The 24836-nt window shown below is 37.1% G+C and overlaps 2 protein-coding genes across 10 annotated transcripts in view; one reads left to right on the top strand and one right to left on the bottom strand.

Moving 5' to 3' along the window:
- The window catches only part of LOC102157854 (uncharacterized), a 94693-nt gene extending 80370 nt beyond the window's left edge, over nucleotides 1-14323 (top strand). Inside the window, exons 6-8 of the mRNA XM_084957827.1 lie at nucleotides 3500-3592; nucleotides 8598-8752; nucleotides 11317-14323. The gene's annotated coding sequence lies outside the window, so the exon portion shown is untranslated. The remainder of the gene's footprint in view (nucleotides 1-3499; nucleotides 3593-8597; nucleotides 8753-11316) is intronic.
- The window catches only part of RIC8B (RIC8 guanine nucleotide exchange factor B), a 111311-nt gene that overhangs the window by 8048 nt on the left and 78427 nt on the right, over nucleotides 1-24836 (bottom strand). For 2 of the 9 annotated variants that reach the window (XR_014803105.1, XM_084955488.1), the window contains 2 exons: nucleotides 9432-9551; nucleotides 3477-6552 (listed from right to left, as the gene is read on the bottom strand). The exons of 2 other annotated variants lie outside the window; for them this stretch is intronic. Coding sequence is in view for 2 of the 7 variants with exons in the window: in XM_084955488.1 (XP_084811614.1) it covers nucleotides 6513-6552; nucleotides 9432-9551 (160 nt within the window). In the remaining 5 variants the exon portion in view is untranslated. Of the gene's footprint in view, nucleotides 1-1304; nucleotides 1482-2126; nucleotides 2266-3083; nucleotides 3209-3476; nucleotides 6553-9431; nucleotides 9552-24836 lie in introns of those variants that run through there. 5 more of the 9 variants (XR_014803104.1, XM_005655526.4, XR_014803101.1 and 2 more) reach the window with 4 other exon arrangements.

The raw sequence follows: 24836 nt of genomic DNA on the forward strand, positions 1-24836 counted from the left end.
TTCTATTTCAAGAGTCTCACACTTAATATTTTTAAAAAATAATTCTCATTACAAAGGTTGAAAGCTATGAAACTACTGTTTGACGTTAAAAAGAAAATGTTCTATGCTTTATTCATTTTCATATCCCTATATGTCTAGCACAGTGCCTTGAAGATAGTAGAGCCTCAATAAGTGTTTATGAACTAGATTTTGTTGCAGTTGGTATTATTTTGCACTTTCACAGAAAGGAAAAGTATAGTGTTTTATGGGACTCCTAATACACAAACCCTGACCAAGAGAAAAGCTATTTCTTTGGATAGAAGATACAATTTCATCGCCAAGATTTACAGTTAAGGAAAGTATAAGCTTTCTATAGGGAATTCTACCTAATGCTTTCCAGGGATTTCTCATTTTCTACTGGACTGTGAGCATCTTGAGGGCAGAGTCCATGTCTTATCTGGCTGTGATGTGCAGTATCTAGTAAAGGATGGGCACATAGTTGGTGCTCAGTAAATATGTTCACTGAAAGAATATAATACATGGGTCATAGCATAAATGGACAATGGTAGAGAACCATTTGCCCGGAATCATCCTCATGTTATTTTAACTGCAGTTATTTCCCTGATGAGTCAATGTCGTCAGACATTGTGACAATCGAGAAGTCAAGGCCCCTCTTGTACCATACAACTTGGAATTTACAACCAATAACTGGCATAGACTCAGCTGTTTATATATGGGGCAACAGCAGATCCAGAGTCTAGTCTCCGATCTTCCACTAACTTGCTGGGTGTCCTTGGGCAAGTCATTTCCTTCTCTGGGCTTGAGTCTCCCCATCTATGAAATGAAGGGGTTGGACAAGATGATCCCCAAGATGCTATTCTAATTCTAAGAGTCTAAATATTAGGTTACTAAATAATTTTGATCTACTTAAAAAAGTTGTAAGACACTAAAACTCAATACTGCTATGCTTTTGTTTCTAACCAAGATCTAAACCTAGGAGTCAAACGCAGCATCCCAGCTGTCACTGACATGCACCAAGACCACCACAAGTCCCTTCTGCAAAACTACCAGCAAATGATTAGAATGATTCCAAAAGTAAATCAAAGCAATGGCAAGTGTTAACAAGGAAGGATCTAAATTCAACCATGGCCCTCAATAAACAGGCTGTTTCATGAAGAGTTACTGGTCCTAAATTATGAAGGTCCCATCTAAAAAGGATAGCTAAGTGTCAGATATATGTAGATCATGTTTAAACGAAGATACTGTATATTGAAATGTGCATCAGGATTAAGATATTCACATAGCAATAACTCCTTCATACTTACCTTCAATGCTACACACAGGCCTTAACACAAGTTAAGACTGCCCTCGTTATCATCAAAAAGAACAGTGATGTCTACTGGATAAAGAGCCCATTCTAGGCACTGTGACAGTATCATGGCGGGCTTCTCATCTGATCAGGCATCTGGCCAGGGAAGAGATAAGCCTCCAAGAATGTTCAACTGGAACGAAACATCATTTAGAAATTTGATCTTACTAAACGATAAGGAACCATAATCTATAAGGGCTTGGCCAGGCACGAGGACACAGATAAAGCACGTCCAAGAAAGGAAACCTTACTTTGCCCCAGCCTATCCCTTGGGACTGCTAATGGAAACCAAAAAATACTTTCTTAAAGATTAAGGGGTGGGAGATTATGGGGCTTATACCATAGTTAAGATTTTATGGTCTGTCTTTTGCTTCCCCAGATACAGTTAACATTTTCCTGAGCCACCATTTCCCTGTAAGTATGGTCCTCTTGGATGCCTGGGCTTATATAACCTTTCAGGACCTTAGAGCAGGTTCCACTTTTTAGGCTTCTAGTTCCTATGTAACTCTTTCCCCCAGAAATGACAGTGCAATATTGGGGCTCAGATACTAACATACCCAATAGCACATTATAGAATAGGCCAGATGTATGTGTATAAAACACCTTACTTGACCTGGAAACAAGAGAATACTCTTGCCCACAGCACATGTTTTTGTGCAATACAAACAAAGCATTCAATTCAAGTGTACTTGTTGAAAAACAGGACATAATTAAGCAGTTGGTAAAATGCATTCTTCTTTCCCACTTGCAGATCTCCCAAGAGTCCCTTCGAATTTACCTATACGAGTTTCAGCTTCCCGCTTGCCACTTAGCTTGATAACGACTCAAAAATCATTCCCTTGTTTTCAAGGGCTCTTCTTTCTTGTCTGCTCTGTGTACTACAGGGCAGTATTGACACATGGAATTAATGACAGGGTCTGTAATGAAACAACAGTCATGCAAACACCAGTCTGCTCTTTTGATAAAACAGCATGTTAGAGACCTATTCACCTCCCTCTAATTGAGTACTGCATAATAGTTCCGATTCTTTTATGTAACATATTTTGTTCTATGATTAGAAAAGAAGAAAAAGGGGGAACCTATGAGGTACTGCTTCCTTCAATCACCCCCTGCTTAATTCTCTGTTCTTAATGAGGGTGGCTGCTATTTAGGCAGGTTCTGTTACATACTTGTTTTGTTGACTTCTGTACAATGTATAACAAAACCCAAGATGGGATAATTGGGAACCATTTCTTTGGCACAGGGATTCCTGTTCTTAATATAAGGTTGGCTTGGAAAAAAAAAGAACCCTGACATTTTAAATTAGCCATTTCATATTTAATTCCCTTTCACATTTGAAAGATAGGATGAAAAATTAGTATATAAAGCATTTTAATTAACAGAGCTTTTCAAAAAATGCCTGCTATAATGGAGCCTGTGATAGCCCAAAGAAGCTCTGTAATCTTTGCTATAATTCCAAGTCTGAGAGTGCATCTTATTTCAAGATTTCAGCATCAATGGAATAGTCCATAATCCACTGAAGTACAATGGATTTCCCAGTAATTTGTGATATTCTTCAGTGTTTTTAACCTTTTTTCTTACAGAAATTAATACAATCTTTGGCACTGGTTAACATGTTCAGTTACATACTATGAAAGAGTGTCCTATGCTCATCCTTCATCTTTCAGTATAATCTTTCATCTAATGGTTTCCTTGTGCCTGATTGGTTTTACTGATCTTTCACTAAGCTACTAACCCAGTAGTTAGGAGAAGTGTGGTGGCTTTTCCATAGCAAATTCGAGGTCTTCAATCTGCATCTTTCAAAAATACTTCTGAGATGCTTCCCCCAGCCTCACCATTGTACTTTGGGATTGGATACAACTGGGAAGGTAAAATGTAACATAAAAAAATAATTCCCAAGACAAATGGATATGGCATGTTGTCTATAGCATGTACTTAGGCTTTGGGGATTGCCTGAACAGTCCTATAAATAGAGAAGCCTTTTAAAAGTTAAGTTTTCTTAATGTGATCACATTAAACATAAGAATTTATTAGAATACCTATAGTCGTTCTCTTTTCAAAATAATTAAAAGACCTTATATTAACATAGAATTACAACAGTTTTACTGGTTTCCTTCATATGAAGCTGTTTTTGTTTGTTTTTGATATAAGCTATTTAGCATGTGACCTGATATCTGAGAAAAGCTCAACTATGGAATGAAAAACCAGGAATGGATGTCCTCCAAATTTTAATTTTCTTCTCAGGTAAATATGCTTATTAACTGTCTTTATGCTTTGCATTTATTTAAAATTTAGAGACTCTTATTAAAAATGATCAGACTGACAAATTTGAAAGCTATATTAGTTTTTCAAAATAACATAAGATCTAGAGTCTGAAGACAAAGAACCAAATCCTGGCAATGTCATTAACGAGATGCCTGATCTTGGTTCAGTCACTTAATCACTGGTCCCATTTACTTCTCAATAAAATATCTTTTGCCCTAATTACAGGGCTGTTTTAACAACCAATGGAGATAATATATATGGAAGTACTTTTTAAACTTTAAAGCACTATGTAAATTATTAGTCCTTTATTATTCTCATTTGTTAGAAGATCACATGCAAAGCTTCTAAAAATTTGCTATCCACTTCACCTTAAAGAGCATGGTTAAAAAGACAGAAAGAGGTTAGAGGTAGTGCTAGAAAAATATAATTCAGTTTTATCCTTAAGTGAAGGTGTTCTTTATTTCTTAGTAATTTCTACATAGAACCTTTCTATCCTGTTGTCCCAAATTAGCAAAATAAATATTAATGAGAGGTCAGCATGCCAGCTGAAAATGTTGAATAAGATAGTAGAAATGGAAGTTCTTACATGGTCTTCCTAATTTGAAAGACTTAAAAGTTAAAGGAGGAGGGTGACTGAAAGCAAATAGTCAATGGAGATTATTCTTATCTGCTGTTTCTCTAATAGACAGAAGTCATTTCATCTAGCGCTTAAACCAAGAGCTCAAAGTAGTCATTCCTGTTACGGAATTAAAGGACAATGACTACTAGCAGGCAATACAAAGGTGGCAAGACTTCCTACTTAGAGGTGTCTAGCCAGTGCAAGGGCCTTGTATAAACTAAATATATACAAGATCAAGTTTCTCAAATTCATCCTCCCCTACCACTTTAAATAAGAGTATATTATTTTAACTGGATCCACGTTCCCTAAGGGTATATTAGTTTAACTGGATCCAAGTTCCCTTAACTAAACTTCCAAGCAACTTTGTAGTGTATTTATTTTAATGATGCAGAACAGCAGTGTCTAAGAGAAATATAATGTAAGTCATATATGTAATCTTAAATGTCTAGTAGCCACATTGAAAAAGTGAGAAAAGACAGGTAAAATTAATTTTAATATAATTTAACTCAATATATAAAAAATATTTCAACATATCCATGTTAAACAATTAGCATATTTTACAGTCTCTTTTAGTACTGAGTCTTTGAATGTCTGAATATTTAGCACTTATAGGACATCCCAATTCAGACTACCCATATTTCAGGTGCTCAACAGTCATATATGCCTAGTGGTTACCATACCAAGGACAGTGTGGATCTAAAGGCCTTTCTAATTAAGAATTAGGATCTTTACCCTTTTGTACCTACAATAGCTCTGCATTGATATAAAAATTGGATTATATTTCTGAAATGTACCTGAAAAGCATTTTCTTGATTAACTCATCATAAAGGTCGATATAATCAGTTATTTTTGTAAGCAGAATAATTTAGTTTTAAGGAAAAAATTATGTAGTTATTACTTTCCAGTCATAAATTACTGTCCCAGCTTCAGTAAGTTAAAAAAAAATCTTTGGATTAAAGGGGAATTATTCCTCTATTTAGTATATGCATTTATTAAAAAAGCCATGTGCCAAATACTACACAATGGCTGGCTGATAAGGAGTAGATAAGAAAAGGAAGAGATGGAAAACAATTAATAAATGTAAATTTTAGAAGATTTTGACAGAATATATAAGCAAAAAGGTTATGTACCTTATTAAACAGTGATGGGATAAGGGTAGGGTAGAAGATTAATCAGTCCTAGTTTTAATTAAGAAACTAAAGGTAATGAGAAAAGTCAAAACAAAACTGAAACTTGAAATATTATTTCCCTTGGTTAGTTTAGCCTTAAGCCAATCAGTCCTCTCTCCCCTTTTGTAGAGAGAAGGCTTCATTATTGTATGTGAGCTGTGTGCTGTAGCTAAGGTGAATGCAATTGTATTAGGCACACTGGACTTGCTTAACTACATGCAATCCCCATTCTAATCTCCCACTTAAGTTGCAGGGAATTATTTTTTCCCAATTCAGAAAAGCAAAGAGGAGGTGGAGAGGCAGGCAGATTTCATCCTCTGTTCTACCTCTGTTCTCACATTAAAAATGTCAACTACAGCTTTCTCTAATCTCATGCCTAAAGCCTTAATGCTTATGTTTGATAAATATCATAATTATTCTATATTAAAGGAATTATGTACCCTAATATTTAACTTGTAGAAACTAAAGGGCCAGTCATGGGCCAAAGTACCTTACAGAATTCTTTTCCAGACCTGACTTTAATGACACGGGCCAAGAAAGGAAATTGTCAAAAGTATACTTTAAAGGCTTTAAAACATGTAGGCTACTTTATTGAGCAGAAATTTAATCATTTTGGGGATCAGCTGTGTTCATTATTTCATCATCACAAACTGGGGAAACCACAAGGTACAAGGCACTGTACTAGCTAGACAGGATGGAATTTATAGAGTTCAGATTATTCTCAAACTCTTAATACCTCCAGGTCCACTCTCAATCCCCTTACCTACATCTGTCACAAATACAATTCTTACACTAAAAACAAACAAAAAAACAAAAATCACTTGGAATACTGTCAGTGGTATTCCATAGGAAGAAAAGCTTTGGGCACTAATCTCTCCAGTGCCCTTGGAAATCTAACTGAGATAAGGCTGCTAGGATGGTGAGCAACTTGAGACAGTGGCTGTGTCCACAATGGAGGTGAAATGGAAAGGTAATTTTAATTTTTGCATTGATGGTTTTACGGTTTGGGTGGTAAAGAACATCTGTACCCTACACCAGGCTCAGTAACAGTACTTGGCATGACCAACCTTAGTCATCACTTTGGTAAGTGCTTTGGCACGGGCCACTGTTGCTAACCATCATCCTGGTGCAGGTCCTTCACATTTGCTCTCCTATGGATGGAAAAAAGGAAGTGTCTAGTGTCCATTCATTGGCCACATCACCTCCAATCCTATTCTTTACTTGCATGCCTTTCAAATCAGGCCCAGGAGAAAACGATTTCATTTTTGGAAAGGAAAGTTAATCAGACAGAGCTACAGTACACCCTTAGCACAGTAAGACTTGGTGGGATGAAGAACAACCTTAGAGTTGAACTGAGAGAACTAACCAAAGCACACTGCTGAAGAGGATGATCAAGAAGTATTCTGGCAGACACTGACTCTAACAGACAGACACAGTAAGTAGCACAATGGACAGAGTTCTGGAAAATGAAGTTCTTAGTCTCACTTTAACTAGATGATAGCGTATATGAAAGTGTTCTGTAAACTGTGAAAGGAAATGGATTTTCACTGGTTTCATTATGTTTGGGGCAATTCTTTGGGTCTTTCCCCAATGATAAATCTGATAACATATTAATGAAATACTGATAACCTGAGCTCTTTGGGAAAAAGATGCAAAATGTAAATAACAAAGATTTATCTTATTAACTAGAGTATGTTTCCCTCTACCTGGAATGAATGGTTATTTCTCCATTTGCTAATTCAATACCTCTTAAACTTCAAGGATCAGCACAAATGCTACCTTTCCTGTGAAACAGTCCCTGATTCATCCCAATAGAATGAACTGCTCCTTTTCCTGGGTGTTCACAGTTCAACACAGACCTTATTTTGTCATTATTTCCTTCTACCTTGTATTATAGAATGGATTACTACCATATCCTGCACTAAAATGTGGTTTCCCCAAAGGCAGAGACTGTCACATTCACCTCTGAATCTCCCTCATCTTCCTAGCACAGTGCCTTGCACAGAGTAGCTGCCTAATAAATGTTCCCTGAATGGTACTGAATTTAGTCTATTTTGACTTTACGGCATCTTTTTTTTTTTTAACCTAAAAACAAAAACCAAAAAACCCAAACCAAAACAACAGTGAAAACAGAGAAGAAACTTAGGACAAACACATAAGATGCATAAAGAATGGCTTCATTCTTTGCATTCCCGATTTGGAATGCCCACTGCTGATCTCCATACAGTTTTGTCACTGACTGTTATTAGTTCGAGCAAAGGTTAGAAAGCACATTAAGGCGGACAATGTAAAAAACCCACCACATGTCATGGAAAAAGTCTATGTGATTTAGGACTGTTCTCAAAGTTGCCCTTAGCTTCAACTTTAATGGCAAAATTCATACCACCAAAGCCAACAGAAGACATTTGCTCTGCATTTTATCCATGCAAAAATCAGTATCACCTTTAGATTGAGTTGGGCCTCTGCTAGGTGTTCATTCATCTAGGGTACATGGGCCAGTTGGATAGCATCTGTGTTATCTTTTAAGAATTCATACTACTGAAATGAAATTTATGAAAATGGAATTTATGCAGCCTAACTGGTTCACTGTCTTCACACTAATATGCTCTATTCAGGTCCTGGATAACATTTTCCCCTCCAGCTTCTACCAAATGGACACTGTTGGTTCTCATCCTAACTGCTGTACTTAGACCACTGTTTCATGAGCCACATCAGATGCTTTTGGGGTAAAAATCTTATTTTTATGTATTCATTCAGAACTTACTTTGCCTCCAAGAGGTTTGCTCTATCAATGTCTTCTCTTTGATTGTAAATTCATTCAGGGAAGGAACATATATGTTCTTATAGGTATGAAGGTATTAAGAATGTCATATGCAAACAGATAACAATGTCTTTTGAAGACTGTGACCATAGTTGCAGTAAATTCTAATTATCTTGGGAAAATGATGGAAATTTAAAAGGACCAGCTGCAAGTCAACTAATTTCTAATCATACTAGCTTTGAAGATGATGAAGCTACTTACTTCTGTGTAACTTCTACCACGTTACCAGCATCATGTGAAAACTCAGACTCTGCAGAGTGTCACAATACCTTCACTTGTCACACTCCTACTCGAGGCCTCCTGCTGTGGTCTTGGCCTCTGCTTGTTATCACACCTTTCCCTTTAATGATTGGCTTTCTGGCTTTTCCATTCCAGTTATACTAGCCTTTACAAAGCTGTTGTGAAAAATGAGATGACCAGAAGAAATTCACCTTTCAGTGGCAGCTGCCACTAACACACAGAAGCACTCATTCAAGATGGCTTAAAGGAGACAGTGACTCAATGTATGACTGGAAAATAGAGCAATTCAGGCAAGTGTGAAAGGAATTAATATTTTCTAATAACTCCTCCAAGATGAACAGTTGCTTATTAGGATGTACATTTGATTTAATTATTCTCAAAACTGGCTATTTTTGGAGGGGAAGGCAGTGTGAAGCAAGAAGGGAAGGGGCAATTGTCTAGAATCCCTAATTAACACAAGTGCCTGCTTTCAGAAAATCCTTCATTTGAGCTATTTCTTTTCACTATTTCCTATGGGGTGCATGACATTTTAGAATTCTTGGTTTCAGCAGCAACCCAAAAAGACAGAATTGCAAACTTGCACATCAAAAATGGAATAAAAAAAGCACCATGATTTGGAACAAAAACCAAAACAGACTAAAACAAAAAATACAAGCAGCAGCAAAATCATTGAACCCTAATTCATAGCATCTTTTTGAAGACAGGGAGGTTAGTTGGTTAAATGTCATAGTGATCTAGTAGTTACTATCCTACTTGGAGAGTTTAAATGTTTAAGAATGCACATCCATAAGCGGCACATGTAGAAGAACCATGGTAGCCAAGAGAGATCTGAACTACTGCTGCCTGGGCCATCCTGTTCCAATCAACATGGATTTCTAGAGTTGCTGTTCTATGGTAACTCTCAGTGAGAGAGACAAAGAAATAGAACATTTTTAGAAACCAAGCAAAAAATGGATGGGAATACAATACCTGGAAAGTTTATCAAGCATGTTGACAAGTTTCATGGCTTCATATTCTTTTTGTTCTTCTGTCATTTCATCTATGGGGTTTGGCATTGGTTCCTCTAAATGACCAGTGATAAGATTAATGCTACAAAAAGAAAAAAAAGTTATGCTGTATGTTTTCAAATTATGCTCTTTCTATACTTTTTTGGTCCAAGTTATAAGTTATAATAAGAAAGAGTATAATAGCCAAAAAATTGGCAATAGCAATTTTATGGTATAGAACTGCTATAGGAATTATAAAAAAAATTGACTTTTTCTACTAATTTATTTTGGGAAATGGGTTATAGCTAACTTGCCAACTTTTTTTTTTCAAAGGCATTGCTGCTTTTTAAAAATAATGGAATTTGGTGCCGTTAGGATAAATATCCTTGGATGCACAGCTTATTCTTTAATTATATATGGGACAAATTATTTCAGAGAAGGAAAAGTCTATTTTGTGATACAGCATAAAACAAATATGTAAAAAAAATTGGAAAAATGATGACAGAGAGGCTGGAATCTGAAAATGAAAGCATGCCAATTTATAATCTCAGGAAATTAGTCCATTAGTGAGACTACAGAAGGCAATGAGTGTTTAAATAATAAAAGATAAAGCAGAAGAACAATTTTAATTAGATTTGACCTGATCTAGATAAAAAAAGGAATGAAATTTAGCCTACCAAGAGACAGGTATACCATCTGGCTTTCTGGAAATAGATTTAATAAAGTACTTAAAATGAATACATTCCACAAACTTTGTCTGAAGTTCTTATACCAAACAAAACTCATCTCTTAGTTAAAAGCCACACTATTTTTTTTTTTTTTTTGAGGAGGTGAAATAAAAGGTAATTCTTGCAATGGCTGCTAAGTATCTATAGCTTAAACATCTTTCTGGAGAAGCAGACAAGAGGTTATAGCATTTTGTACCAGCCACGTACAGACAATGTATTTTCAGTGATCAAATGAAATATCCCTGTGAAGAGCAAATTGCCATTAAATTACTTTCTAGGGTCTACAAACACAAATGCTTTCAGGAGCCAGGCCTTAAGGATAAGCAAATGAGTGAACTGGTCAAGTATAGTAATAATGTGGAGTGTTGAGGACTGGGGAAAAAATAGAGAATAACAGTAGTCTAAAGGGGAGGGAAAAAAAATCATGTAGGCCAAATCTTAAGACACTGTGATTAATTACGTCTTCTGGTGGTTAGCTTGCCAGCCCTGCTTTAGACATTTACTTGGACAAGTTAACTGTCTTTGCTGAGCAGGGCTTTTCTGACTTGGAGCAAGGGCTAGGTACTATTATCTGTTACTAAAAATTTCCTTCTCTAAATTCCTCAGAGCTGCCTGACATACACATTCATATGAAAGGACTCAGCACTTTAAGTGCTTTAAGGATGGTGACCATTCTTAAAAACTGGATCTAAAACATGCCATTCTTGAATAAGACCTACATCTACAGCCATGGTTAAAAAACTTTTTTTCCCTCAAAGCAGTGGAACCCCTCACCCTTTTTATTTTAACAAATGAAATCTACACAGACGGTTGGTTTATGAAACAGATGAAAGTGGAACTGCTCAGGGTGAAAAGGGGACAGGAACAGCCAAGAAGAGTGGACACCTAGAACCCCTTCTGTGTGTCTGCACTCACTTGCTTCCTCTTAAGGCAGCCCTTAGGCACTTTCAGGAACTCTGGGAAAATACTCTGAAAACCCACAGGCTTGTCAGTGATCCTTAGCCTTGGCCTCACCAGAAGCCAACTAAATGTTTTATTTCCAGGTGATTGTGATACACGATGAGTTTAAGAACCACTGGGTTATAGTGCCTCCTTGAGATACTCACTGTGTGTGACTAGTCCCTCTCCTTTTTTTCCCAGGTACTCATAAAAGGAGAGAAAAAGGCCTCTAGTTAATGGCCATTAACAAAAATGCTGAATGGGGTTATCACATTTCCCAAAAATCAAGAAGAAAAAAGAGGACCCAGACAAAGCTTCTGAAAACTACAGGGTTTTAAAGAAGTATTCAGATGCCATACTAAAAAGGTAATGCCACCAACCATCCATTATTTACTTAGGCATATAACAATATGACACTTTCACTGGTTTCTCTTCTGCAGCCTGCTAAACTAGAAACACAACTGGTCTCATAATTAATTAAGTAAAGGTACTTATTATAGGTACATACCACTTCTCAAGCAGACAAAGGAAATAAGGCCTTAGAAGAAAGTATAAGGGAAAGTAGATGAATTAACTATCTAGATCATGTTCAACTGTTTTTTGAGAAAAGGTTCCTCTTCTCAAGTTCAACGGAAGGGTGACTTAAAAACTCAGATCCCTACACTGTTTTAGAATATAATGAGATTAGTACAAGCCATCCTGTGCCTCAGGGAAAAAATCTGTAGGAAGACACTGGTCAGCTCTGTGGTATTGTAGATACCACGGCATACAAAGTCATGACATGGATTCCTGCATCAGGGCACATTTGATTCTTTTCTTGGTTCTTTTAAGGGCTTAGTGGAAATGATGTCCATTTGCCATAAGCTGACCTCAAGTCCACTGCAGCTAAAATGATAAATGGCTTGCTGTGAAATTAGCTACTTAAGTCACAAAAATCCTGTATTCACTAAGCATAAAAGCTGCAGCAAGAAATTCACTCTTACAGAGTAAGAACTTACCATCTCTTGTCCATGTAGCCAAATATTCCAAACCCCCAAAATCACTCCGGGAATTCAGGTTTCATTTTTTCCCTTTAAAAAGACATTTTTTTCAGGGCCTAGTTGGTTCTAACCAGTAGAACCAAGTAGGTTCTAACAGTTCTAACCTGTTCTTCTTAATGGTTGTATCATTCTTTTAATGGTTGTGCTCTGCCCTCTTCCTTCCTGTCTTAGAAGTAACACCTTCTCTAGGCTCTTGCTCTATTTCTGTACAAGTTTTAAAAACTTCCATTTGACTTCCTAGAATCCACTGCTCAAAGGAGAATTTCTTTGATCGGGGGTGTCAAAAACCAAAGCTGTGTAGCAAGTCCAGGCTGCAGTGCAAGCTTCCTGTCACTTAGATCTCGAGCACAGCATATCCAGTGGGGCCACATCTCTGATATACTCCAGAGAAGTTTTTTTGTCTTTTTTTTTTGTTTTGCCATTTCTTGGGCTGCTCCCGCAGCATATGTAGGTTCCCAAGCTAGGGGTTGAATCGGAGCTGTAGCCGCCGGCCTACACCAGAGCAACAGCAATGCGGGATCCAAGCCAAGTCTGCAACCTACACCACAGCTCACGGCAATGCTGGATCCTTAACCCATTGAGCAAGGCCAGGGATCGAACCCACAACCTCATGGTTCCTAGTCAGATTTGTTAATCACTGAGCCACGACAGGAACTCCACCAGAGAAAAAATTTTAATCAGCTTCCACCATGTACCTGAGGAGTTTCCAAATTAAAAGAAAAAGAAGATAGCACTAGTAATAACAACAACAGAGAAACTGTCTACATGATAAAAAGCCATCTCTTGACCAGCAACAACCCATATATTCTATCCATGAGAAGTCTGTTTTGCATTTGGAACAAGAGGGCATTGAGGATGGAAAGAATTTTTGTAGGTGGGAAATAAGATGGTGGAGTAGAAGACCTCGGGCTCCCCTCCTCCCATGAGATCAATAAAATCAAAACTAACTGCTAAACAACCGTCAATAAAACAAGACTAGAACCAACCAAAAAAGATATTATACATCCAAAAAACAAAAATCACAACAATAGGAGGGATGCTCTTGCGATATAATCAAACCCCATACACCTGGGGTGGGTGACCCACAAACCGGAGAATACTTATACTGCAGAAGTTCTCCCATGGGAGTGAGAGTTCTGAGCCCCACATCAGACTCTGCAGTCTGGGGGGGGTCTATCATGAGGAGGCGGAGCCCCCGGAGCATTTGGATTTGCAGGCCTATGGGGCTTGAGGGAAGGAGCATCACAAGAATGGGGGAAAGACAGCCATTTTTGGAGGGTATAGACAAGATCTTGTGCACACCAGAACCCAGGGCAAAAGCAGTGACTTCACAGGACCCTGGGCCAGGCCTACCTGCTGGTCTTGGATGGTCTCCTGGGGGAAGTGGGGCAAGGGGTGGCTATGGCTCTCTCTTGGAACATAAAAGCTGGTGGTGAACATATTCAGGAATATAAGACTCTGACATCTTGGTTAGGACATCAGCACCAAGACCTGGACCCACCCAACAGTCTATAGGCTCTAGTGCTGGGATGCCTCAGCCTAAACAACCAACGGGATGGGACTATGGGGCAGGACCACAGTCCCACCCATCAACAGACAGGCTGCCTGAAGACTTGAGCCCACAGTCACATCTAGAAATGCTCCTTGACACAGCCCTACCCACCTGAGGGACAAGATCCAACACCACCCATCAGCTGGGCAGGCATGGGCCCCTCCTACCAGGAAGCTTACGCACCCTCTAGACTAGCCTCATCCACCAGGGGGCAAACACCAGAAGCAAGAAATACACAGTCCCACAGCCTGGGGAACTGAGCCTGCAAACAGGTCAGAACCTACCCTGGGACCAGCTGGTACTGGCCACTGGGTGACAAGAGAGGAGTATACTGCTGGCACACATAGGACATCCCCTACAGAGGGCCACTTCTCCAAGAAGAGAAACATAACAAACCTTCCACATACATAAAATATAAAAAGAAATTTAAACAAAATGAGACAGCAGGGGAATATGTTCTTGACGAAGGAACAAGATAACACCCCAGAAGAATAACTAAGTGATGTGGACATATGAAATTTACCAAAGAAAGAATTCAGATTAATGATCGTAGATAATCTAAGAACTTGGGAAAAGAATGGATGCAGGACAAGAAGTTACAATAAGTTTTTAACAATGAATTAGAAAAAATGAAGAGAAATAGAAATAAAAAAATAAAGAATTGAAGAATACAATAACAAAAATACACTAGAGGGAATCAATAGCAGAGTAAATAGGGCAGAAGAAGGATAAGTGAGCTGGAAGTAAGAGTGGTAGAAATCACTGCTACAAAACAAATTATAAAGAAAAAAGAATAAAAAGAAAAAAGGACAGTTTAAGAGACCTCTAGGACAATGTCAAGTGCACCAACATTCGCATTATAGGGATCCCTAAAGGAGAAGAGAGAGAAAAGACCTAAGAAGATATTTAGAGAGATAATAGCTGAAAACTTCCCTAGCATGGGAAAGGAAGCAGTCACTTGTATCTTGTAAGCTCAGAGAATGCCATACAAGATACACCCAAGCAGGAATGCACTGAGACAAACAGTAATCAAACTGACAAAAAGTAAAGATAAAGAGAAAATATTAACAGCAACAAGGGAAAAGGAACAATGGTTCATTTTTATGTTATCAACTGATTTTCTTAGCAGAAACTTTGCAGGCCATAAGGGAGTGGCATGATATGTTTAAAAGAATGGATGGGAAATAACCTACAACCACGAATATTTATTCAGCAAGGTTCTCATGCATATTTGACAGAGAAATCAAGGCTTTACAGACAAGCATAAGCTAAAGAATTCAGAAACACCAAACCAGCTTTACAGCAAATGCTAAAGGAATTTCACTGGGCATAAACAAAAAGGCCAAAACTAGAAATAAGAAAACTATGAAATGGGAAGGCTCACATAATGTATGTAAAAGCAAACATACATTAAAGGTAGGAAATTATCCACCTACAAATATATCTAAACCTACAATTGGGAGAAGAGGACAGCACAAATGCAAGCTATTTAAATGCATTTGAAATTAAGAGATAACCAACTTAAAATACACACACATATATAACAATCATCTATATATAAGAATATATATATGTATGTATATGTATTTTTTTATTTTTATTTTTTGTCTTTTTAGAGCTGCACCCACGGCATATGGAGGTTCCCAGGCTAGGAGTCTAATTGGAGCTATAGCTGCTGGCCTACACCACAGCCATAGCAATGCCAGATCCGAGCCGCATCTGTGACCTACACCACAGCTCATGGCAACGCCAGATACTTAACCCACTAAGCAAGGCCAGGGATTCAACCTGCAACCTCATGGTTCCTAGTTGGATTCGTTTCTGCTGTGTCAAGATGGGAACTTCTACGTATGTATATATAAAGGCCAAAAAAAAAAAAAAAAAAAAAAAAGAATCGAAAGAACACTAAAGACAGTCATCAAATCAAAAGAGAACAAAAGAGGAAAAGAAGAAGAAAGACCTACAAAAACAAACCCATTGCAACATGGATGGAACTAGAGACTCTCATACTGAGTGAAGTAAGTCAGAAAGAGAAAGACAAATACCATATGATATCACTTATATCTGGAATCTAATATAGGGCACAAATAAACCTTTCCACAGAAAAGAAAATAATGGACTTGGAGAATAGACTTGTGGTTGCCAAGGGGGAGAGGGAGGGAGTGGGGTGGATGGGGTGCTTGGGGTTAACAGATGCAGACTGTTGCCTTTGGAATGGATAAGCAATGAGATCCTACTGTGTAGCACTGGGAACTATGTCTGGTCACTTATGATGGAGCATGATAATGTGAGAAAAAAGAATGTATACATGCATGTGTAATTGGGTCACTGTGCTGTATAGTAGAAAACTGACAGAACACTGTAAACCAGCTATAATGGAAAAAAATTAAAATCATCATTTAAAAAAAAATAAATGGCAATAACACATATATCAAATCTACCTAAAAGTAAATGGAGTAAATGCTCTAACCAGAGGACACAGACTGGCTGAATGGTTATAAATATAGGATACGCACTTCAGATTTAGGGAAATATACAGACTGAAAGTGAAAGAATGGAAAAAGTATTCTATGCAAATAGAAATAAGTATTACCACTCCAGCTTTCTTTTGATATCAGACAAAATAGGCTTTAGAATAAAGATGGTTACAGGAGACAAAGGACACTACATAATGATCAATCCAAGAAGATAAACAATTGTAAATATACAGACACTCAACAGGAGCACCTCAATATATATAAGGCGACTACTAACAGCCATAAAAGGAGAAACTGACAATACCACAATAATAGTGGGGGACTTTAACACCCCACTTAACATCAATGGACAGGTCACCCAGACAGAAAAACGTTAAGGAAACATGGGCCTTAAATGACACATTAGACTAGATGTACATAATTGATATTTATAGAGGATTCCACCTTAAAAGAACAGAATACATATTCTTTTTGGGTGCAGATGGAACATTCTCCAGGGTAGATCATGTGCTGGGCCACAAGCCTTAGTAAGTTTAAGAAACTTGAAACTGAATGAAGCATATTTTATGACTACACTATGAGATTAGAAATCAACTACAAAAACCACAAATATGTGGAGGCTAAACAATATGCTACTAAACAACCAATGAATCAGTGAAAAAGTCAAAGAGAAAATAAGAAAATACCTAGAGAAAAATAAAAATGAAGAACAGCAATCCAAAAGCTATGGGATGCAACAAAAGCAATTATACAAAGGAAGCTTATAGTGATACAAGCCCAGGAAACAAGAAAAATCTCAAACAACCTTGTGTTACACCTAAAGCAACTAGAAAGAGAAGAACAAACAAACTCAAAGTTAGAAGAAGGAAAGAAATTATAAAGATTAGAGCAGAAATAAATGAAACAGAGTTGAAGAAAACAATAGAAAAGATGAATGAAACCAAAAGCTGGTACTTTGAAAAGGTAAACAAAATTTATAAATCTTTAGCTAGACTCTTCACAAAAAAAGGGGAGAGGGCCCAAAATCAATAAAGTCAGAAATGAAAAAGAAGTTGCAACCAACACCACAGAAATACAAATGATCATAAAAGGCTACTACGAACAACTATATGTAAATAAAATGAACAGCCTAGAAGAAATGGACAAATTCTTAGAAATGCATAATCTCCCAGGAAGAAACAGAAAATATGAACAGACCAATTACCAGTACTGAAATTGAACCTGTGATTTTAAAACTCCCTCCCAAAAAAAAACAAAAGTCCAGAACCAGATGGCCTCACAGGTGAATTCTATTAAACATCCAGAGAAAAGTTAACACCTAGCCTTCTGAAACTATTCCAAAAAATTGCAAAAGGTGGAACACTTTCAAACTCAGTCTACAAGGCCACCATCACCTTGATACCAAAGCCATACAAAGATACCACAAGGAAAGAAAGTTACAGGTCAATATCACTGATGAACACAGACACAAAAATCCTCAACAAGATACTAGCAAACTGAATCTCACAATACATTAAAATGATCATACATCATGATCAAGTGGGATTTATCCCAGGGATGCAAGGATTTTTCAATATCTGCAAATCAATAAGTGTGATATACCACATTAACAAACTGAAGAGTAAAATTTATTTGTTAAATTAACAAAAAATAAAAACCATATTGATTACCTCAACAGATGCAGAAAAAGCTTCCAACATCCATTTACGATAAAAAAATATACAGAAAGTGGTGACAGAGGGAACCTATCTCAACATAATAAAGGCCATATATGACAAACTCACAGCTAACATCATTGTCAACAGTGAAAAGCTGAGAGCATTTCATCTAAGATCAGGAACAAGACAAGACGTCCACTCTTGGCACTTTTATTCAACATAGTTTTGGAAGTTTAGCCATAGCAATCAGATAAGAAAGGGAAATAAGAGGAATCCAAATTGGAAAAGGAGTAAAATTGTTGCTATTTGCAGATGTGATACTATGTATAAAAAATCCTAAAGACACTGCCAGAAAATATCAAGAGCTCATAATGAATTCTGTAAAGTTGCAGGATACAAAATCACTATACAGAAATCAGTGTATGCATTTCTCTACGCTAACAAACTATTAGAAAAAGAAATTAAGGAAACAATCCCATTTACTGTCACATCAAAAAGGATAAAATACCTAGGAATAAACCTACCTAAGGAAGCAAAAGACCTGTACTCCAAAAACTGTAAGATGCTGTTGAAAGAAATTGAAGATCACACAAACAGATGGAAAGATATACTATGTTCCTAGACTGGAAGAATCAATATACCACCCAAGGCAATCTACAGATTCAATGCAATTTCTTTTTTCTTTCTTTTTCTTTCCTTCCTTCTTTCTCGCTCGCTCTCTCTCTCTCTCTCTCTCTTCTAGGGCCACTCCTGCAGCATATGGAGGTTCCCAGGCTAGGGGTCTAATTGGAGCTGTAGCTGCTGGCCTACACCAGAGCCACAGCAACTCGGAATCCGAGCCACGTCTGTGACCTACACCACAGCTCACAGCAACACTGGATCCCCAACCCGCTGAGTGAGGCCAGGGATCGAACCTGCAACCTCATGGTTCCTAGTTGGATTTGTTAACCACTGAGCCATGACAGGAACTCCGAAATGCAATTCTTATCAAATTACCAATGGAATTTCTCAGAGAACTAATATGAATGGAAACACAAAAGATCCCAAATAACCAAAGAAATCTTAAAAAATAAAATGAAGCTTGAGAAATCAGGCTCCCTGATTTCAGCCTATACCACAAAGCTACAGTAATCAAAACAGTATGGTACTGACACAGAAACAGAAATGTCAATCAATGAAACAGGATAGAAAGCCCAGAAATAAACCCATGCACTTATGGTTAATTAATCTAAAATAAAGGAGGCAAGAATATACAAAGGAGAAAAGACAGTCTCTTCAATAAGTGGGGCTGGGAAAACTGGACAGCTACATGTAAAAGAATGAAATTAGAACATCCTCCAACACCATACACAAAAATAAACTCAAAATGGATTAAAGACCTAAATGTAAGACCAGATATTTTAAAACTCCTAGAAGAAAACACGGCAGAACACTCGTTGACATTAATCACAGCAGTGTCTTTTTGGATCCATCTCCTAGAGTAATGGAAATAAAAACAAAATAAGGAGTTCCCTAGTGGCCTAGTGATTAAGGACTTGGCATTGTCAATGCTGTGGCTCAGGTTACTACAGTGGCTTGAGTTTGATCCCTGGCCTGGGAACTTCTGTATGCCATCAATGAGGCCAAAAAAGCCCCCAACCCCCTCCCCTAAACCCAAAAATAAACAAATGGGACCTAATTGAACTTAAAAGCTTTTGCACAGCAAAGGAAACTGTAAACAAAACAACTTATGGACTGGCAGAAAATATTTACAAATGAAGCAACTGACAAAGGATTATTCTCCTAAATATACAAACAGCTCATACTGCTCAATATGAAACAAAGCAAAACAAAACAAAAATCCAATAAAAAAATGGGCAGAAAATCTAAAAAGACATTTCTCCAGAAAAGACATATGGATAGCGAAAAGGCACATGAAAAGATGCTCAAGAGTACTAATTATTAGAGAAATGCAAATCCAAACTACAATGAGGTATCACCTCACATAAGTCAGAATGGCCAGCATCAAAAAGTCTACAAATAATAAGTGTTGGAGAAGGTGTTGAGAAAAAGGAACCATCCTACACTGTTGGTTGAAAAGTAAACTGGTACAGCCACTATGGATAACAGTGTGGAGTTACTTAGAAAACTAAAAATAGAGCTACTATATGATCTTGCAATCCCACTTTTGGGTATATATTTGCAGAAAACCACAATTTGAAAAGATACATGCATCCCAATGTTCACTGCATCACTATTTACAATAGCCAATACATGGAAGCAACCTAAATGCCCATCAAGAGAAGATTGATAGAGAAAATGTGGTACATATATTCTATGGAATATTGCTTGGCCGTGAAAAAGAACAAAATAATGCCATTTACAGCAACGTGGATGGACCTAGAGATTATCATACTAAGTGAAGTAAGCCAGAAAAAGTCAAATATATGATATTGCTTATTTATGGAATCTAAAGAAATGATACAAATGAACTTACAAAACACAGATATAGAAAACAAAATTACAGTTATCAGAGGGGAACAGGTGAGGGATAAATTAAGAATTTGGGATTAAAATACACAAACTACTACATGTAAAATAGATAACCAACAAGGACCTACTATATAGCACAGGGAACTATACTCAATGTCTTGCAATATCCTATAATGGAAGAGAATGAAAAAAAAGATATCTATATACACAAAGATATATATATATAAAATGAATCACTTTGCTCTATATCTGGAACTAATGCTTTGCTCTACACCTGAAACTAACACAACATTGTAAATCAACTGTATTTCTATAACAACAGAAAAAGACACCCCTCCAACTCCCCCCCCCCGCCTCAGAAGAATGTAAACACCACTACAGAAAACACAAGTTGGATTACTGAACTATGCCACTCTCTTATGGGAAAAATACCAATGTGCTGGGGCCAGGAGGCAGACTTGTACACTATCTCCCCTCCTTATTCCTACCTCAAACAGTCTTAGGTAGTTTCCCTATCCAGAGGAAGAGAAAACAACTAATACTCATACCATAATAATGGAGTGAAGTTTCAAAAAAGATTATTTTTGGTTGAACAAACACCTGCCATCTTTAAAACCTCAGATAGTATAGTCTGAAACTTAATTTTCCAGGTTTCAGGACTTAACATCAAAATTCTGGGACTGGTTTTTTATTCCAAGACTCTTGAGTGCTAAGTTGCTTTAAGTACACTAAATATGGCGGCTATTTTATTATGTTAAATTTTATATTTACCATAATTTTCCCTTGTCTTTGTTCCACTCCCCCATCTTCTCAGCACTCCAATCCTATGATTATGTATATCTTCCAATTAGGTGACAAGGAATATCTAAAATCTTATGTGTGGTATTTCACAGAGAGTTTTGTATTATATAAGGCCACATTATATGAACTGACTGCAGCTATCGGCCTAGAGACAAAAGGATTAAGACATACTAAAAGGGTATGAGCAAATTAACATATGCATCAAAGCTGAAATACATTTCAAGACTTTTGCTCTTGAAATTTGTTGCTACATTTGGCCAATGTTAATAGTACTTATACTAGTTCCCTAAACAACAATAACGACAACAACAGAAAAGAGCTATTAAATGTTCCCTGAGCTATATGAAAGTTAACATCTATCTCTAAAAAAATATGGATTAAATTTTACTTAAAGCATTCTAGTTATTGAAGAATCTATATCAAATCCCTACAGAGGCTAAGACAGACAAGATGAATGAAAAAGATACATTATTAAATCAAAGGATCTCATGCCTGGTATGATAGGGACAAGAGCCACTCAACCCTGTCAGCCGCCTTGTAAGAATACAGGCCTAATGTTATCAAAACTTCTGCTTTTTCAAAAGAAGTTAGAATTCCAAATTTCACCTGAAATATGTGAATTATAAATTATTTTAAGAAATCTTATGTAAAACAAAAAATAAAAACAAAAAACCAAATAACCAATGCAACATTAGATAAGTCTAGCAAAACCTACTTGTGGGGTAAATGGAGTCTATGAGCTGACAATTTGCAACCTTTAGGAACATGATCAGGATTTTTAAGAAAAGGCATTTGTGAGCCTAGAGTAGGGAAGAGGGGAGCAGGTGGGATGGTAAAGGAGACATTATATGCACATGAAATTAGAAATGTCTTTCCAGCAAAAAACTCTCCATAATATCTGCAGCCCATAAAGCAATAATTTGGAAATTTACTATATCCTACTTTTCTTGAATTCCATTCCCTAGCTCCCACTCCCCAACCAGATGTGGAGCTTAATTAGGACAGGGACCTTAATCGTTTTGGTATCCCAATGCTGAGAAGAGGGTGACCAACTTAAATTTGTTAAACAATTCAAAAAATTAATTTATTCAACAAAAATTATTGAGTGCCTACTATATGCTAGGCATTATTTTGGGGATATCTCAATGAACAAAAAAATTCCTCATGGCACTTATGTTCTAGTGGGGAAAACAGACTAAATGAATAAGTAAATTATATGGTATGTTAGAAGGCAGATAAATGCTATGAAGAAAAAAGAGCAAGGAAGTACAGGGTGAAGGTAGGAGTGTTGCAATTTTTAACATGAGGATACAAAAGGCTTCACTAGAAAGATGCTATTTGAGTAAAGGCTTGAAGGAGGTGAGGGAGTAAGGCTGTAGCCATCTGGAGAATGGCATTCCAGGCAGAAGGAACAGTCAATACGAAGGCCTCAGGTAGGAGTATGTCTGGAGCATGACAAACAGTAAAGAGTTAAGTGTGGTGATAGCACGGTGAGAAAAGGAACACATACACACTGCATCATTAGCCACTGTACAATTCTGAGCAGTGGTAATGTTCAATTTAAATTTTACAAAAATTGCAACACACTGCATCATTAGCCACTGTACAATTCTGAGCAGTGGTAATGTTCAATTTAAATTTTACAAAAATTGCATTGGCTGCTGTGTTGAGAATCGTCTGAAGAGTGACAGAGAAGCCACAAGTTAGGAGCCTATGTTATTTATTTTTATTTTATTTATTTTTGTCTTTTGTCTTTTTAGGGCTGCACCTGTGGCATATGGAGGTTCCCAGGCTAGGGACTGAATTGGAGCTATAGCTGCCGACCTATGCCACAACCACAGCAACACAGGATCCAAGCCTTGTCTGCAACCTACACCACAGCTTATGGCAACACCAGATCCTTAACCCAATGAGTGAGGCCAGGGATCAAACCTGCATCCTCATGGATACTAGCTGGGTTCATCAACCACTGAGCCACGACAGGAAGTCCTAGGAGGCTATTTTAAATGATCTTGGAGGGAGATAAAATTTTAGCTTGGACTGAAGAGGTGGTAGTGATTGATGGCAGTATGGGGTGACTGGATTCTGAATGTATTATGAAGGTAGAACCAGAACTACCTGATAAATTTATATGAATAAGAATGAACTTAATAAAAAAAAAGAATGAACTTAATAAAACTTTTAACTTTCAGAGGCATCAGGGTTTTATAAAATACACATTATTTCTCTTTTTTAAAAATAAAATCCTCAGTTTCATTTACTTATTTATTTACTGGCCACACCCATGGCATGCAGAAGTTCCTAGGCCAGGGACTGAACCTGCACCACAGCAGTGATCTGAGCCACAGCAGTGGCAATGCCAAATCCTTAACATACTAGGCCACCAAGGAACTCCTATTCCTCTTATTTCCTATTTTGGTTATATCAAAGAAAGATAATAGATGCTCTAAAAACAGAGAAACTATGTGAAGGGCAAACACTCTCTCTCTCTGCTGGCTTTGAAGAATAATGTAGAAGCAGTTAAAATACCAGCTTGAACTTTGCACATGTTAGGATGGCATTATGCTGAAGAAAAAAAAAAGTATTGGAGAAGATGGGGAGAAACTGGAACCCTTTTGCATTGCTGGTGGGAATGTAAAATGGTATAGCAGTTCCTCAAAAAATTAAACATAGAACTACCATATGATCCAGCAATTCTACTTCTGGGTATATGCCCCAAAAAAGTTAAAGCAGGTATGTGTACACTCATGTTCAGAGCAGCATTATGCACAAAAGAGCCAAAGTGTTAAGAACTCAAGTGTCCACTGTTGGATGAATGGATAAACGAAATATGGTATATACATACAATGGAATGTTATTCAGCCCTAAAAAGGAAATTTTGTCACATGCTACAATATGGATGAATCTTCAGACATTCTAAGTGAAATCAGTTACAAAAGGACAAATATTATATATGATTTCACTTACATGAGGTTCTTAGATTTCACTTATGTAAGATTCCTAGTCAAATCCATAGAGACAGAAAGTAGAATGTTAGTTACCAAGGGCTGTTGGGAGAGGGAATGTAAACAGTTTCAGGTGGGAAGATGCTGAATGTTCTGGAGATGGCTGATGTTTGTGGTTGTACAACATTAATGTACATAATGCCACAGATCTGTATACTTAAAATGGAAAATTTTATGTGTATTTTATCCCCCAAATAAGAGGGCAAAGTGAAAAACACACTAAAACCTCCTTTGTCTACCTCAAAAACAATAAAAGTCCCTAAAAATACCAGCTCTGGAGTTAGGCCACCTGACCATTCATGAACTGTGTGCACTAGACAAGTTCTGGAAATCATGAGCTTTAGTTTCCTCAATAACCTATCCTCATTTTACCAAATCTATCCAAAAGGTTGCTGTGAAGATTAAATGAAATATCAGGAAAGTTCTTAAAATAGTACCAGACACATTAAATACTCAATAAATACCAGCTATTAGTATTACATAAGTGAGCTACTTGCTAAGAAATAAGTAAGCCAGAGGCCTTAGATGATCCAGTGAATTAGTCCATTAAGTTAAATCGTCACTATGGAGCTTCATGTACAATCTTCATTAACTAAAGAAGCCACACAACAACTAGGTGTTTCGTGGAATTTGCTATATCATACAAGATATTTTGGAGAGATACCAGTTAATAATGGTGACTGAGGTGAAAATGTCTCAAGTAATTTGAGAATTAC

This window comes from Sus scrofa, chromosome 5 (genome assembly GCF_054392235.1).
Source record: "Sus scrofa isolate SSC_HxYL_T2T_F1_AM1 chromosome 5, Sscrofa_HxYL_maternal_Yorkshire_Landrace_v2.0, whole genome shotgun sequence".
NCBI classification, from domain to species: Eukaryota; Metazoa; Chordata; class Mammalia; order Artiodactyla; family Suidae; genus Sus; species Sus scrofa.